General features: G+C 43.2%; 1 protein-coding gene across 6 annotated transcripts in view; it reads right to left on the reverse strand.

The window, feature by feature from the left end:
• Positions 1-83: 83 nt before the first annotated feature.
• Positions 84-14,991, reverse strand: part of TMEM160 (transmembrane protein 160) — a 51,660-nt gene continuing 36,752 nt past the window's right edge. For all 6 annotated transcript variants that reach the window (XM_033955516.1, XM_033955514.1, XM_033955517.1 and 3 more), the window contains one exon: positions 84-2,245. In XM_033955516.1, coding sequence (XP_033811407.1) covers positions 1,974-2,245 — 272 coding nt within the window. In that variant the 3' untranslated portion in view covers positions 84-1,973. The remainder of the gene's footprint in view (positions 2,246-14,991) is intronic.

Below are 14,991 nucleotides of genomic sequence, written 5' to 3' on the forward strand. Positions count from 1 at the left end.
TTATGAAGGGGAAAATTAATTTTCCCATTTTACCTTTGCTTAAATGTAGAATAAATATTATTGTTTCTGAAATACTGGCTGGCAAACAAGCATATTTTGGCTCCAGAGTAGCAGATGTATTTAGATGGGAAGGTAAATGGGTGCCCAATACTGTACATAATTATGAACTAACGCTACGATATGATCAGTTAATGTTACATGTTGTTAATGATACTATAATACAGCAATATACTTTAGATAGTAATGTTTCTTCAGCCTTACATTGGACTATTTGTGAGACCTATTGTGTATACAAACGAACACTCTCTCCCTCTATTCGGATGACTTCTTATTCGGAAATACAAACTTGAGGATCCAGGGGTGGAATGTTAGGCCTAGGGCCCGGGGGTAAATAAACTTAGCATACATGTCTCCTCAAGTCTGTTTTCCTAACCTCCTTAACCTTAGTATTACCTTGACAACATCAAATGCTTTACTAAGAACCCAACAGCTTTTCCCTGACTTCAGTTGCAATGAGTACTGCTCAAATAACATCAGTAAGGACAGACCTGAGTGTCACCAAAACAGAGAACAAAAGAGCAAGACCAACTGTTTACTAGTCCCTGCAACACCTCATTAATAACCTCAAAAGGACAGTAACGCCAGATGGGACCTGAATGTTATCCAAACAAAGAAACTGGCCAGAGGGGTAACTGAAAGTCAACATGCTACTGACATGAATCCACAAGTCTGTTTATCTGACAATCTGACATTTTGACCTGAATGTTGCCTACATCACATCAAAGAAAGAGTGAAACCAGATGAGAAGCCAGTTTACTGTAACACCTCCTTATGACATTCTGATCTATGTGTTGTCAAAACAAATAACAAAGGACCAGTACCAACTGTCTTACTAAGAGGGCAGCAGTTTTTCTCTATAAAAGAGAAGAACTCAGCCCATAGAATTTGAATCCAGTTACGTTGCAACAAAGGGACAGCCCGGTTCGGTTCTCCTCTCCTATCAATCGCTTTGGGTTCCAGATTGTGAGGGATAGTGATGTCCGGAAATACGGTGATGTTATTCTATTTTAATATTTATCTATGCATGTAATAAAGTGTTATTGTTTAAGCTTTATATTGTCTGGGTGCCTTTCTGAGGGTTACTGATTATCCCATTGGGCAGAAATAAGTGGCAGAACACCATGCTTCACTGTGACCTTACAATTTGTTAGGATCCAAAAATACCTGTGGATTTTCGTGTATGTGGTTTAGCCTGTTACACACATCAAATGCTGGTTGAATTTTAATTGTCATGGTCTACTATCATTCTGCATTTTATGAGAGAAGAACAAGGGTCAATGGAGCTTGTGTGCTGCCTGGTTGGGACTTACTAATAAGTAAGTCCTGGATTCTGTTCCTGGTTTAGGATTTCTATCTTTAGGGTACTGAAGGCAAAGGGGAATGCAGAGGTTACATCTCAGAAGGCATGTCACTTGGGTTACCTACTAACCAGCTCTAAGGGATACAAGCTAGAGATTTCCTGGTTTGTTCCTTTCCATTAGAGGTTAGCACTCCAGGGTCACAGCCTGATGAAGGCAGGAGGAAAGAACAGCAGAAGTACAGGCACAAATTCAGCTTCCTTCATCCCCTATCCAACAGAAGAATGCTACAAAAGAATAGCTGGTAGTGGTCAAACCAGAACAAAAGAAGTCTTGGACCATAAGAGTCCCTAAATAATAAATAAACCCAGGTCCAGAGCAGACTAATTGCCACTGTTTCAGGGGAAGAACAAAAAAACATCCCAGCCAGCTCTGTCCAACACTTGACTGGTGCATATGTTTCTTGCAAATCAGCGCTGCTGTTCCATCAAAACACCAATGTAAAGAGCTACACAAGGAAGTCATCAGACTGGGTCCTAGTTGTAGAGGCAGCACTGCTTTCAGCTTCTTAGAACTACAGTTCTACCACCAGAAACTCTTTGGCCTCATGTCACTTTAGTTTTCTGACTTGCTGTCACTGCCACCGCCACCACCATCATCATCGCTGCTCTCATCTTCAGGCTCATCATCTTGCACGATCTCCACCTCCAGACGGCCGATGTACAGTGAGATAGCACAGAGCCAGAAAAGAGCCACAGCAAGGACAGCTGTGGCATTTAACACTGACACTGCCAGGGACAGCATCATGGTGCGACGCATGATAATGAGGCTGGCCAGGTAGGATGCACTTCCATAGGAGACACAGATGCCTCCGAGGATGAAGAAGCCTGAGGAAGACAAGAGCCGAAAATGAACCATGTTGGGGGATATGACAGCTTATATCCACGGCAGGATTAAAGCACAGCCAAACAAGGTATATGCCTAGGACCCAAATGTTAAAGAAGGGCGCTCTCGGATGTACTAACTCTGATATTTGCCCTGGTTATGTCAGATGCTGGCAGATTGTCCTGCTCTACAGTTAGAAACAAACAGGGCTCATTTTGTGGCAGGGTTGAAATTATTATATTGGCCTTCCCATCATATGTGCTTGTTTGATAGGGCCCACAAAGGGTTAATCCTGTCCTGCATATATTCATATAGTTAAGTATAAACACCAATATTGCTGGAAAATAATCTCTCTCAAAACATTATGCTTCAAATATATACCTGAACGTAAACTTTATAAATATATTATTGAGGGACCTTTCAGAAAAACATACCTTTCATACAACCAACAATGTAAGTTGTCTATTGGGGTAGCTAGATTTCAATCATTGGTACCCTCAGAAAACAGCAAATGTATTATGCTATAAAAATATGATTTTCTGATGTCCAAATCCAATACCATGAACAACACTTTAAAAATTCACAGCAATACTCCAGACCGTAAGTTCACATTTTATGCATGCCAAAAAAAACACTGATCTTGAACAGCTAAGTAGCTTCTGCTGCTAATACAGGGATAGGGAACTCCGGTCCTCGAGAGCCGTATTCCAGTCGGGTTTTCAGGATTTCCCCAATGAATATGCATGAGATCTATTTGCATGTACTGCTTTCAATGCATATTCATTGGGGAAATCCTGAAAACCCAACTGGAATACGGCTCTTGAGGACCAGAGTTCCCTACCCCTGTGCTAATAGGTCAGCTTATTCAGGGGATTAAAATCCAGATCCAGCTGATAACTAACTCTGATTTTATCCATTCCATACAATGACATTTAACTCCAAGCTCTCTAAGAGAAATAAGAACTAAAAGTCCATACATGCAACAGGGGCTAAAATGAAACTGGATCATCCTGGAGGAGTAGTCAAACGGTTAGTGCAGCAGCCTGAGAACCTGGTTTTGACTGCCACTGCAGCTCCTTTTGACTCTGAGCAAGTCACTTTAATTTTCTATTGCCCCAGTACAAAATAAATGCCTGTATATAATATTTAAACCAGTTTGATAGTAACCACAGAAAGGCAGTATATATCAAGTCCCATTCGCTTATCCCCCCTCCTTTCCCAGTTGCAAACTCTGCTGACATGGTATACAAAAACTTTCCTTAATGCTCAGTGTTTATATCCTTAAAATGGATTCTTTTGGGCCGGGTTTGATTAATTTCAGGTCTTCTGCTCTCTGAGCTAGCCAGGATGGGAGTGTCAGTCTGCCATACAATAGGGGCCACATTTAGAACCCACACATACAAGATTTCAAAAGGAAATGTAGTCATGGTTTCCACCATGTCTGGTACAGATGAGAAGGGTCTAGGGAAAGAAAGAAATTCCCAGCTTCTTGTGAAGGAAAGCTCATGGTACCAGGATCTTTGTCCTGTGTTCCAGTGAGCATAGCTAGGTTTAAGAAATGTTTGGACAAGTTCCTGGAGAAAAAGTCCATAGTCTGCTATCAAGACAGACATGGGGGAAGCCACTGCTTGCCCTAGAGATCGGTAGCATGGAATATTGCTACTATTTGGGTTTCTGCCAGGTACTTGTGACCTGGATTAACCACTGTTGGAAATAGGAGATGGCTAGATGGATCATTGGTCTGACTCAGTATGGCTGTTCTTATGGAAAACTCAAAAAGGAACAGGAGGAAACTGCCATGTCCAAAACAATGTTATGACATTTACTGTATACTAGGGCAATAGACACTATTAATCAGTAAAGAAAGGGAATGGGATTTGATATACTGCCTTTCTGTGGTTACAATCAATCAAAGTGATTTACATATTATATACAGGAACTTATTTTGTATCTGGGGCAATGGAGGGTTAGTGACTTGCCCAGAGTCACAAGGAGCTGCAGTGGGAATCAACCCCTTGGTTCTCAGTCCAATGCATTAAATTACTATTCCACTCCAATTAAAAATTAGCTTTAATTGCTGGAATACCTACAGTTCTGAAACCTTGGGACCGGCTGAATTCAGAATTGTCTCATTGGAAGTAGGGCCACCTTAGCTACATCTCCACAGGTGAAAGTGTACATAAATAAAAAAGCCAGTCTAGTTCTATGGTGTATGATCTCACTTCTGGCAGTGCTTAAAAGATTTTGAAAACAATTTTTACATGAAATATTTGATAACATGGAGGTTGTTATTCAGAGGGTTTATGCTCATAACTTTGAGAGTTAAGCTCCTAAATTGGTCTCTCTGAAAATTTACTTAGCTGAATTCCTAAAATTATGTTCAAATTTTCACTAAACTCCTAAATTTTTATGAGCTTAAACTATGGAAGACAGGAGTAGATTTAGGGCAGGAATAGAAGATTAAGTTCTTACCTTTGCTAATCTTCTTTCTTGTAAACAGGAACAACAGTCTTGACCAAAAGGTATTTACCCTCCTTTACTGCAAAGTCTGTAGAGAGCCTAATTTACATATTCTGCTCCTCCTCCTCTCACTCTGGGCTGTGCTGGATTTCCTCAGTCTGTATCAAAGCAATTAGTCAGCCCTAGAATGTACAACAAGAGAGCGGGGACGCTGGGATTCTCCCCAAGACAACACAAAACTGTTCTACTGAACAAAAACAGCATTAATGAATACATTTTGTAATATATAATGAGGTGAAATGAACTTTGTGTACAACCTGCATCAACAATTCAAAAGATACTAAATTTGCTAATTTTACACTACTGTAATAAAATTTATTTTCCTCCCTGGAAGTAAACAAGATGTCTGACCCTCCAGACATGCCTGAGGCAGAAAGCAGGCTAACGAACTGACAGGGTGGGCTTCAAGATTGAAATTCCTGTATTCAAGAAAGAAACTAAACTAAACTAAACCTTAAGTTTGTATACCGCATCATCTCCACAAAAGTAGAGCTCAACACGGTGTACAGGAATAGATATAGAAGGAACTCCAACGAAAGTAGAAGGACTTAGTAAAGAGAAAGTTTAGAGGGACTTAGTATATTGAATAGGGAGAGGTCAATTATATTTTAGAGTAAAGCCAAGTTTTCAAATGATTTCGGATGAATTAGAGGGAGCCTAGATTCCGAAGCGGGGCAGTAAAGCTGTTCCACAGTTCGGTGATCCTGAAGACGATGGATGTCCCTAATTTTCCTGAATGGGATATGCCTTTTAAAGAGGGGAAGGATAGTTTGAATTTTTGAGTGGATCTGGTGGTGTTGGGATTCGAGGAGTTCCAGGATAGTGGAAAAAGGGGAGGAAGGATACCGTGTAGAGATTTGAAGGTTAGGCAGGCGCATTTGTAGTGGACTCTTAGGATTACTGGGAGCCAGTGAAGCTTAGACATAAGCAGGGAGACGTGGTCAAATTGCTTTTTGCGAAGATTAGTTTAGCTGCAGTGTTCTGAATCCGTTGAAGTCTATGAAGGCTTTTCTTTGTTAGGCTTAAGTAGATGGAATTACAGAATCCAGTCTGGAAAGAATGATGGATTATACGAGGACAGCAAAGTGTTGTTGATGGAAGCAGGATCTCACTTTCCTTAACCTGTGAAGATTGAAAAAGCATTTTTTTACTAGGGAGTTAAGGTGGTCATTGAAGGACAGTGTAGAATCAATGATGATGCCCAGAACTTTGCTTGAGTGCTCAAGCTGCAATGTGGTGCCAGAGGATAGTGGGATGAGGGTGATCTAATTTTGGGCCGAGCCAAAGTAGTTTTGTTTTGGTCTCGTTTAGTTTCATTTGTACGGTGAGGTTCGAAATACATGAAGAGATGTTCTCAGAGAGATTGGTGAGATTAGAGTCGGTCTCAAGGAGGACAAGGATGTCATCAGCGTAAGTGTAAAGTGTTTCCAAGGGGGATAGTTGGAGGAGTTTCAGGGAGGACATATAAATATTGAAAAGAATCGGGGATAGAGGTGAACCCTGAGGAACACTACAGATCGGTTTCCAAGGGAGGGACGAGGAGCCATTCATGTTAACGGAGTAGGAGCGGGAACGTAAGAATTTTGAGAACCAATCTAAGACTGTTGAGTTTATGCCAATTTCAGAGAGCTGGAGAATTAGTATATCATGATGGACAATGTCGAAAGCTGCAGAAAGGTTGAATTGAAGAAGAACAGAGGACTTATTGCAAGAGTGAAGTTGTTGGACCTTTGAGAGGGATTCGGTGCTGAAGTTGGGTCTGAAGCCATGTTGGTAGGGTAGGAGAATGGAGAATCTGTCAAGATAGGATGAGAGTTGGATAGATATGATGGACTCCAGCATCTTGGTCAGGAGAGGGATGTTTGCTATTAGGCGATGGATGGTGTGGAGGGGTCTAGATCAGCTTTTTTCAGTATTGGGGATAAGATGATGTGTCCCATTTCAGCAGAAAATAGGCCTGAAAGTAGGGCAGAATTTATAAGTTTGGTGAGAGATGAGATGGCTTGTGTGGGAATTTTTTCGTATAGGTAGGAGGGTAAAGGGTTCAAGGTGCAGTTGCAGGATTTCAACTTGAGGCAGAGTTTAGCAACCTGGGAATCAGATATGAGCTCGAAGGCGGTCCAGGATCTGTCTACTGGGATATGGTTGGAGACGGTTAGTGTAGGGTTGGAGTCAGTGGGCACCAGGGAGTTGTAGGAGGGTGTTGGTGGGAACGAGCGTCGTAAGGTAGTGACTTTCTTGTTGAAAAATTTTGCTAAATCGTCGGCAGATGGAGAGGAGGGGAGTATGATGGGAGTCATTTTTGGAGGATATGGAGTGCCAGATGTTAAACAATGTATTACTTTGGTTGTTAGATCTGGAGATTTTGTTACTGTAGTAGTTCTTCCTTGCTTTTTTTAGTTCAGAATTGTACGACTTGATATTAACCCTCCAGGACTGTCTGTCTGTGGGGGATTTAGATTTTTTCCATTTGCGTTCCAGTATTCGACATTTCTGCTTCAGTTCTCTGTGATATGGAAGGTAACAAGGGGCCTTGCGGGAGTAGGAGACAGTTTTAGTGGATAGTGGTGCGACGGAGTGGTAGGTGGTCCCAGAGAGGGTGATCCAGTTATGCCAGTTGGATTCAGGATTTGGAGGGTTAGGAATGGTGGAAATTAGGTTGAGGAATTTGGTCCAGAACAATTCGCTAGCAATTTTTTTTCGGAAGGTAATGGAGTTTGATGGACGAGGTGGGGATCCGAGGTGAGACATGAAAATGGGGAGGCAGAAAGCCCCAAGGAAGTGGTCGGACCAAGGGACAAGTTCCCAGCGAGTGTCATCGACCGAAGTTTTGTAGTCGGTGAGATCGAGGAAACTGATGATGTCTAGCGTATGCCCCTTTTCATGGGTTGGAAAGAGTGCCGGGGGGGGGGGGGGAAGCCTAAAGAAGTGAGGAAGTTAGTGAAATCAGTTGCATCTTTGTTGGTGGTATCGTTTAGGTGGAGATTAATATCCCCAATGATTAGTAATCTTTGAAATTTGAGGAAGGCGATATAATAGCAGGATGCCCAGTGGGTGAGGATGGAGTTCGTCATTGACAGAGACTAGCATATATTCTAGAAAGGCATGGCTACCCTTTTCGAGAAACTGGACATCGAAGAAAGATTTGTGAAGGAGTGCCAAGCCACCTCCTTTTCGGTTAATTCTGGGGGAGAAGAGGCCTTGGTAACCGTGTCGTCTTTTGCAATCCATGATTCTGTGATGAATAGGAATCCAAGGTCAAGATCTTCAAGTAGGTCCTTCAAAATTTGGGTTTTGTTGCATGCAGATCTGGCATTGCAGTAAAGTGTCGGGACTGGGGTGAGAGAGTCAGAGGCATGGTTGGGAAGGTTGGCAGGGGGAATAGGCTTTAAGGAGGCATGATTGATTCTTTGTGGGGTTTTTTTGAAAGGGTGATTTCTGGTGCGCAATAGTGTGGGGATTTTGCTGCCGGGGCAAGAAGATTAAAATAGGCACAGCAATGGAAGCAGAGGGAACCCAGAAGATGAGCTTTCCAGTGTTCTGCACAGTCTGCCATATGTATGATTACCTCCCCTCGGGGAGGCAGTCATATGTATGTGGTCGGTGTCAGGAGCTGAAAAGCTTGAAGAAGGAAGTTAGGCAACTGAAGGACAGGATACAGGAACTGAAAGGACTTTACATTGCAGAAGACCCAATCAGGACAGCTGAAGACTTCATGAGAGAGAGACACATTGAGGAAGAAGTCAGAGAGCTTGAGGAGTTTATTGAGGAGGCCTACAGGAGGAGGGTGGAAGAACACGAACATCAGAGGAATGATGAAGATACACCCACATGGAATAGAGAACAAGAGGAAGATGACGCCATGGAAGAAACTCACAGAGGAATCCCACAGGAAGGGGAGGCAAGGTCTTGCCGATGCCTAGAAGAAGAAGCACCAAAGCACACTGAGGACATAGACCTGCAACCGGAGCGAAAACTGAAGAAGGGAAAGTCTGTGATCCTAGTGGGAGACTCAATCCTAAGGCAAGTAGATAGCCACATAGCAGGAAGGAGAGAGGATCGACTAGTGACCTGCCTCCCAGGAGCAAGAGCAAAAGACATTGTCGACAAAATTGAAAAGATCCTAGAAGGAGCAGAGGCGGAAGAGACCACAGTGATGATCTACATCGGGACAAATGATGTCAGCAGGAGAGACTACAGTAGAAATGCACTGATCGAACAAATCAAGATTCTGGGAAGGAAGCTGAAGATGATGACTCAGAAGATGACTCAGAAGGGCAGATGTGAAGAGGCAGACGGAACTACAGTCAATAAATGCATGGATGAGGAGATGGTGTGAGGAAGAAGGGTTCCACTTCGTGAGGAACTGGACAACGTTTTGGGGGCAAGAGCAAGCTCTTCAGGAGAGATGGACTGTACCTGAGCACGGCGGGAACTAGACTTCTAGCAAACAATGTCAGGAGAAGAATAGAGCAGGCTTTAAACTAAGAAGTAGGGGAAAGCCGACAGACGACCAAGTGTCGACGATTCGGAAGAAGGTATCCCAAGAGGATACTGAGTGGGAAAAATGCTGGGAAGACACAACGGGCAAAAAACAAGAGTTGACAGATCAAGAACAGGATGATAAGAAGATCGTAGCACATGAAAAGAAAATGAAGACAAAAAAAACTACAAAGCGATGAGAGTAATGGTAAGGAAGAAACTTATGAACAGCTCAAAGAAATCACAGACTGTAGAGCAAGCCTGGTCTTTATTCAAGGACACGGTGAGCGAGGCGCAAAATCTGTATATCCCCAGATTTAGAAAAGGATGCAAAAAGAGCCGAACAAAAGACCCGGCATGGATAACTAAAGAAGTGATCCCGGAGGATTGGAAGATAGCTAATGGATCGAGAGGTGACCCGGGGAACCACATACCGGTAAGTCTGACTTCGGTTTCAGGGAAGATGGCGGAAGCATTGATAAAAGACAGCATCGATGAGCATCGTATACTTAGATTTCCAAAAAGCCTTTGATAAGGTACCCCATGACCGCCTACTACGGAAACTGAAGAACCATGGGGTGAAAGGAGACGTACACAGATGGATCAAAAATTGGTTGGCGGGTAGAAAGCAGAGGGTAGGAGTGAAAGGCCACTACTTGGACTGGAGGAGGGTCACGAGTGGTGTTCCGCAGGGGTCGGTACTCGGACTGCTGCTGTTCAATGTATTTATAAATGATCTAGAAACAGGGACGAAATGCAAAATAATAAAATTTGCAGATGACACCAAACTATTTAGTGGAGTTAGGACTAAAGAGGACTGCGAAGATTTACAAAGGGACCTGAACAAACTAGAAGAGTGGGCGATGAGATGGTAGATGAAGTTTAATGTAGAGAAATGTAAAGTCTTGCATGTAGGAAACAGAAACCCGAGGTACAGCTATACGATGGGAGGGCTGATGATGGGTGAAAATACCCAAGAAAAGGACTTGGGGGTAATAGTGGACAAGACAATGAAGCCGTTGGCACAGTGCGCAGCGGCCTCTAAGAAGGCAAATAGAATGCTAGGTATTATCAAGAAAGGTATTACAACCAGAACGAAAGAAGTTATCCTGCCGCTGTATCGGGCGATGGTGCGCCCGCATCCGGAGTACTGCCGTACCTTAAGAAGGATATGGCGATACTCGAGAGGGTTCAGAAAAAGAGTGACACGATTGATAAAAGGTATGGAATACCTTTCATATGCTGAAAGATTAGAGAAACTGGGGCTCTTTTCCCTAAAAAAGTGGAGACTTAGAGGGGACATGAGAGACTTACAAGATCATGAAGGGCATAGAGAAAGTGGAGAGGGACAGATTCTTCAAACTTTCGAAAACTATAAGAATGAGAAGGCATTCGGAAAAGTTAAAAGGGGACAGATTCAGAACCAATGCTAGGAAGTTCTTCTTTACCCAGAGGGTGGTGGACACATGGAATGCGCTTCCAAAGGGTGTGATAGGATAGAGTATGGTATTGGGGTTTAAGAAGGGATTAGATAATTTCCTGGAGGAGAAGGGTATAGATAGAGGATTACTAGACAGGTCCTGGACCTGATAGGCCGCTGCGTGAGCCGACAGCTGGGCATGATAGACCTCTGGTCAGACCCAGCAGAGGCACTGCTTATGTTCTTAAGAACCTAATCTTCCATTCTAGTGTAACAGGAATATCAGTCTTGACCAACAGGACGCACCAAAACAGTCCCTAGCGCCAAGAGAGGGACAAGTGAGCCTGCTGCCAGCACCACATAACCAAACTCTGCATCCCTTCTGGCTACTATATCCACCCTGTAAAACAGTAAAAGTGTGGAGGCGAGACCATGTGGCTGTCCTACAAATTTATTCAGGCAAGACTGCTCTAGCCTCCGCCCAGAATGGTGCCACCCCTCTGGTAGAATGTGCTTTTACTCCCATGGGAGATGTTTTTTTTTCTGCTCCTGATATAGACCAAAGAAATTGCCAGACAAATCCATCTTGAAATGGTCACCTTTAATGTTGACCATCACAGTAATGCTGCACCCAGGAGCACGAAGAGATGATCAGAGAACCTTCAAAAACAGATTGTAGGATTTGAGGGGTCGGGGCGTAGGGCATGCAGGGAAACCACCCCAAAGCGCCCTTTTAAAGATCCCCCCATCTCTGATTCAAGCTGTTAGCTTGTTCTCACAGAAACATGCTGACAGGAACACTGCAGATGGTACTCACTGTGAAATGTACTGAATAAGAGAAATTGCAGACAGAGCTGAAACAGCTCACAAGACGATCCTGTGCCTCAGGGAATCTGGAAAACAGGATTTCAAGTCTTCTTAATGCCCCATCAGCCTGACCACCATAACCAGAGACCTCCACCACCTGTGGACACGTCGCTCAAATGCCTGGTAGAGGAACGCAGTCTGGCTCCGATCCCGGTCACACCTCCACAGAACCGCTAGTGGACGAACCTGGGGTGAGCAAGCTCCCAAGGGAACTGTCCCTGAGCCCCGATCCAATGTGCAGGCTGTCCAGGGGGGCTTACTGCCAGGCAGGGAAGCCCCCAGAAACAGAGTTCTCCAAAGGTTTGTGATCTCCCGCAGTCAAGGATGTCCCCTCAGGGAACCTTCACAGCACTAGGGTGAAAACTGCAAATGAAAAATACCAAAATATCACAAAAGTAAACACGAGCAGTAAAGATAAGCTCCTGCAGCCTGGCTTGTAGGAAGAAAGCACAGTACATGCTCAGTGATGAGGTATGAGGGAGAAGGGTTAAAAACCTCTGAAATTTTGAGGCTTCCTACAGATCCTGGCAGGTGGAGGGAAATAACCCACTGGTCCTGGAATAAAGGGATTGTTCAAGAAATAGTCAATATTCTAAATAGAGAAGGATAAATAGTAGGTTCTCCAGGGGTCTGTGCTGGAACCACTGCTTTCTAACATATTTATCAGTGATCTAGAGACAGGAATAACTAGTGAGATAAATTTGCTGATGACACAAAGCTGTTCAAAGTGGTTAAATCACAAGAGGACTTTGTGAGACTAGAAGACTAGGCATCAAGATGGCAGATGACATTTAATGTGAGCAAGTGCAAAGTGATGCATGTGGGAAAGAGGAACCTGAACTTTAGCTACATGATGCTGGCTTTTATGTTAGGAGTCACTGCCCAAGAAAAGGATCTAGGTGTCATTGTTGAGGATATGTTGAAACCCTCAGCTCAATGTGCGGCAGCAGCTAAGAAAGCAAATAGAATGTTAAGAATTATCAGGAAAGGAATGGAAAACAAAGATGAAAATGTTATAATGCCCTTGTATCGCTCTATGGTATGGCTGCAACTTGAATAAGGTGGTATATCAAATTTTTAATAAAACTTGAATAGTGTGCGCAGTTCTGGTCGCCTTATCTCAAAAAAGATATAACAAAATTAGAAAAGGTACAGAGAAGGGTGACAAAAACGATAAAAAGGTTTGGGACACCTTCCATATGAGGAAAGGCTAAAGCGGCTAGGGCTCTTTAGCTTAGAGAAGAGACAGCTCAGAGGTAATATGATAGAGGTCTGTAAAATACTGAAAGGAGTGAAAAGGGTAGATGTGAATCGCTTGTTCACTCTTTCCAAAAATATTAGGACTAGGGGGCATGCAATGAAGCTACTAAGTAGCAGATTTAAAACAAACCAAAGAAAATATTTCTTCACACAATGTGTAATTAAATTATGGAATTCATTGCTGGAGAATGTGGTGAAATCAGCTAGCTTGGCAGGATTTTAAAAAAAGCTTGGATAATTTCCTAAAAGAGAAGTCCACAGGCCATTATTGAGATGACCTGGGGAAATCCACTGCTTATTCCTAGGATGAACAGCATAAAATCTGTTTTTCTACTTGGGATCTAGCTAGGTATTTGGGACCTGGGTTGGCCACTGTTTGAAACAGGATACTGGGCTTAATGGACCTTCGGTCTATCCCAGTGTGGCAATTCTTATGTTCCGAGGCAGATGGAGGTTTTTAAAATCAAATCAGGAAAATCCAAGATAGCCACTGCAATAGTGATTTTAGCGCCTAAAATAACCTGCGGAGGCAAAAATAAAACACAAGAAATCTATAAAGTTAACTTTTAAGGAACCCCCCCATCCTGATTTTCCAATAGGCTGTAACAGCCTTACTCACTGTGCCATGCTGAGAGCTGCTCACACAGAACCTCTAGTCAGAGGTATGAGAAGATTTCTGCCTTAGACAAGTCTGATAAAGGGAACTGGCTTGTTTCTTTGGACTGCAGTCCAGTCTTCCCTTGGGACCAGACCCTCAGACCCCCATTAGAGCCCACACAACATTGTGGGGGGAGGAATGCAGTTGGCCCCGAGACTGGTACAAAACAGCCTTTGCTCAAGCCCACTGTGGATGAAACCTGAGGCAAGCCCGCTCCCAAGGGAAAGGTCCCCGTTAATCCAGGCTAGCCATACAGGAATCATCCAAAGCATGTCCCTGCAAACTACAGACCTCTGCCCTGAGAGTCTGCATTTTTTTGCAGCCAGAGATATATCATGGGAACCGAGAGCCTCTGCAGCACCAAAAAGCCTCATATACAGAAGAAAAACACAAAAAATAAAGAAAATAAATATGAGCAGAACAGAGAAGCTCCTACAACTTTGCAGTAGGGAGTAAGACTGAGGAAATCCAGCCCAGCCCAGAGTGAGAAGAGGAGGAGCAGAAGAATATATACTGCATTTTTTGCTTCATAAGACGCACCTGACCATAAGATGCACCCACCTATAGAGGAGGAAAAACCAAGAAAAAAAAAATTCTGAACCAAATGGTGTTTCCTGTACTCTGTCCCCCCTCTGGTGGACTAGTGGTAGGCTGGGACAGGGTACAGGGCACATCTAGAAGTGGGCACGTCTAATAATAATAATAATAATAATAATAACAGCTTATATACCACAATACTGTGAAGTTCTATGCGGTTTACAAAGATTAAGCAAAGGTACAAATTGATTGACTTTAAGAGGGGAGGAAGAAAGAGGATTAATAGGACAGGAAATCCATTTTTGAGGAGAGAGTGATCAATAGAACAAGTTAATCGCTATAGAGGGGAGAGAGAAGAGATGATCAGTTGTCTAGATACTTTAGGAACAGGTGTGTTTTCAGACGTTTCCTAAATTCCTCATAAGTAGTGGGCGAAAGCAATTGTTCTAGGTCTTTACCCCATGATGCTGCTTGGTGCGAGAGAAGATGTTCATGGTGTTTTTTCAGTTTACAACCTCTCACTGGGGGGGAAACGAAGTTGGAATGTGAGCTTCTCTTGTGTCTGTTGGCTGAGAAGACGAAAAGGTCAGTTATATATTTAGGGGCAAGTCCTTGTAGTGCTTTGAAACAGGCAAATTTAAATTTTACGCGCACCTCCATTGGCAGCCAATGCAGCTGCCGGTAGTAGGGTGTCACGTGGTCAAACTTCCTCAGCCCAAAGATCAATTTGACCGCTGCATTTTGCATTAATTGTAAACGCTGCATGTTCTTTTGGGAAATTGCTAAATAGGCGATGTTACAGTAGTCAAGTAGACTCAGTACGAGGGATTGGACTAGGGTTCTGAATGCCGCTATATCGAAATAAGCTTTAATGGATCTGAGTTTCCAGAGAGTGAAAAATCCCTTTCTGATCAAGGAGTCCACCTGATCTCTCATGGTTAGGCACTGATCCAAAGTTACACCTAGTATCTTTATGGTAGGTTGGATAGGGTAATTAAGATTAC

The sequence above is a fragment of the Geotrypetes seraphini genome, chromosome 8 (genome assembly GCF_902459505.1).
Source record: "Geotrypetes seraphini chromosome 8, aGeoSer1.1, whole genome shotgun sequence".
Taxonomy (NCBI): domain Eukaryota; kingdom Metazoa; phylum Chordata; class Amphibia; order Gymnophiona; family Dermophiidae; genus Geotrypetes; species Geotrypetes seraphini.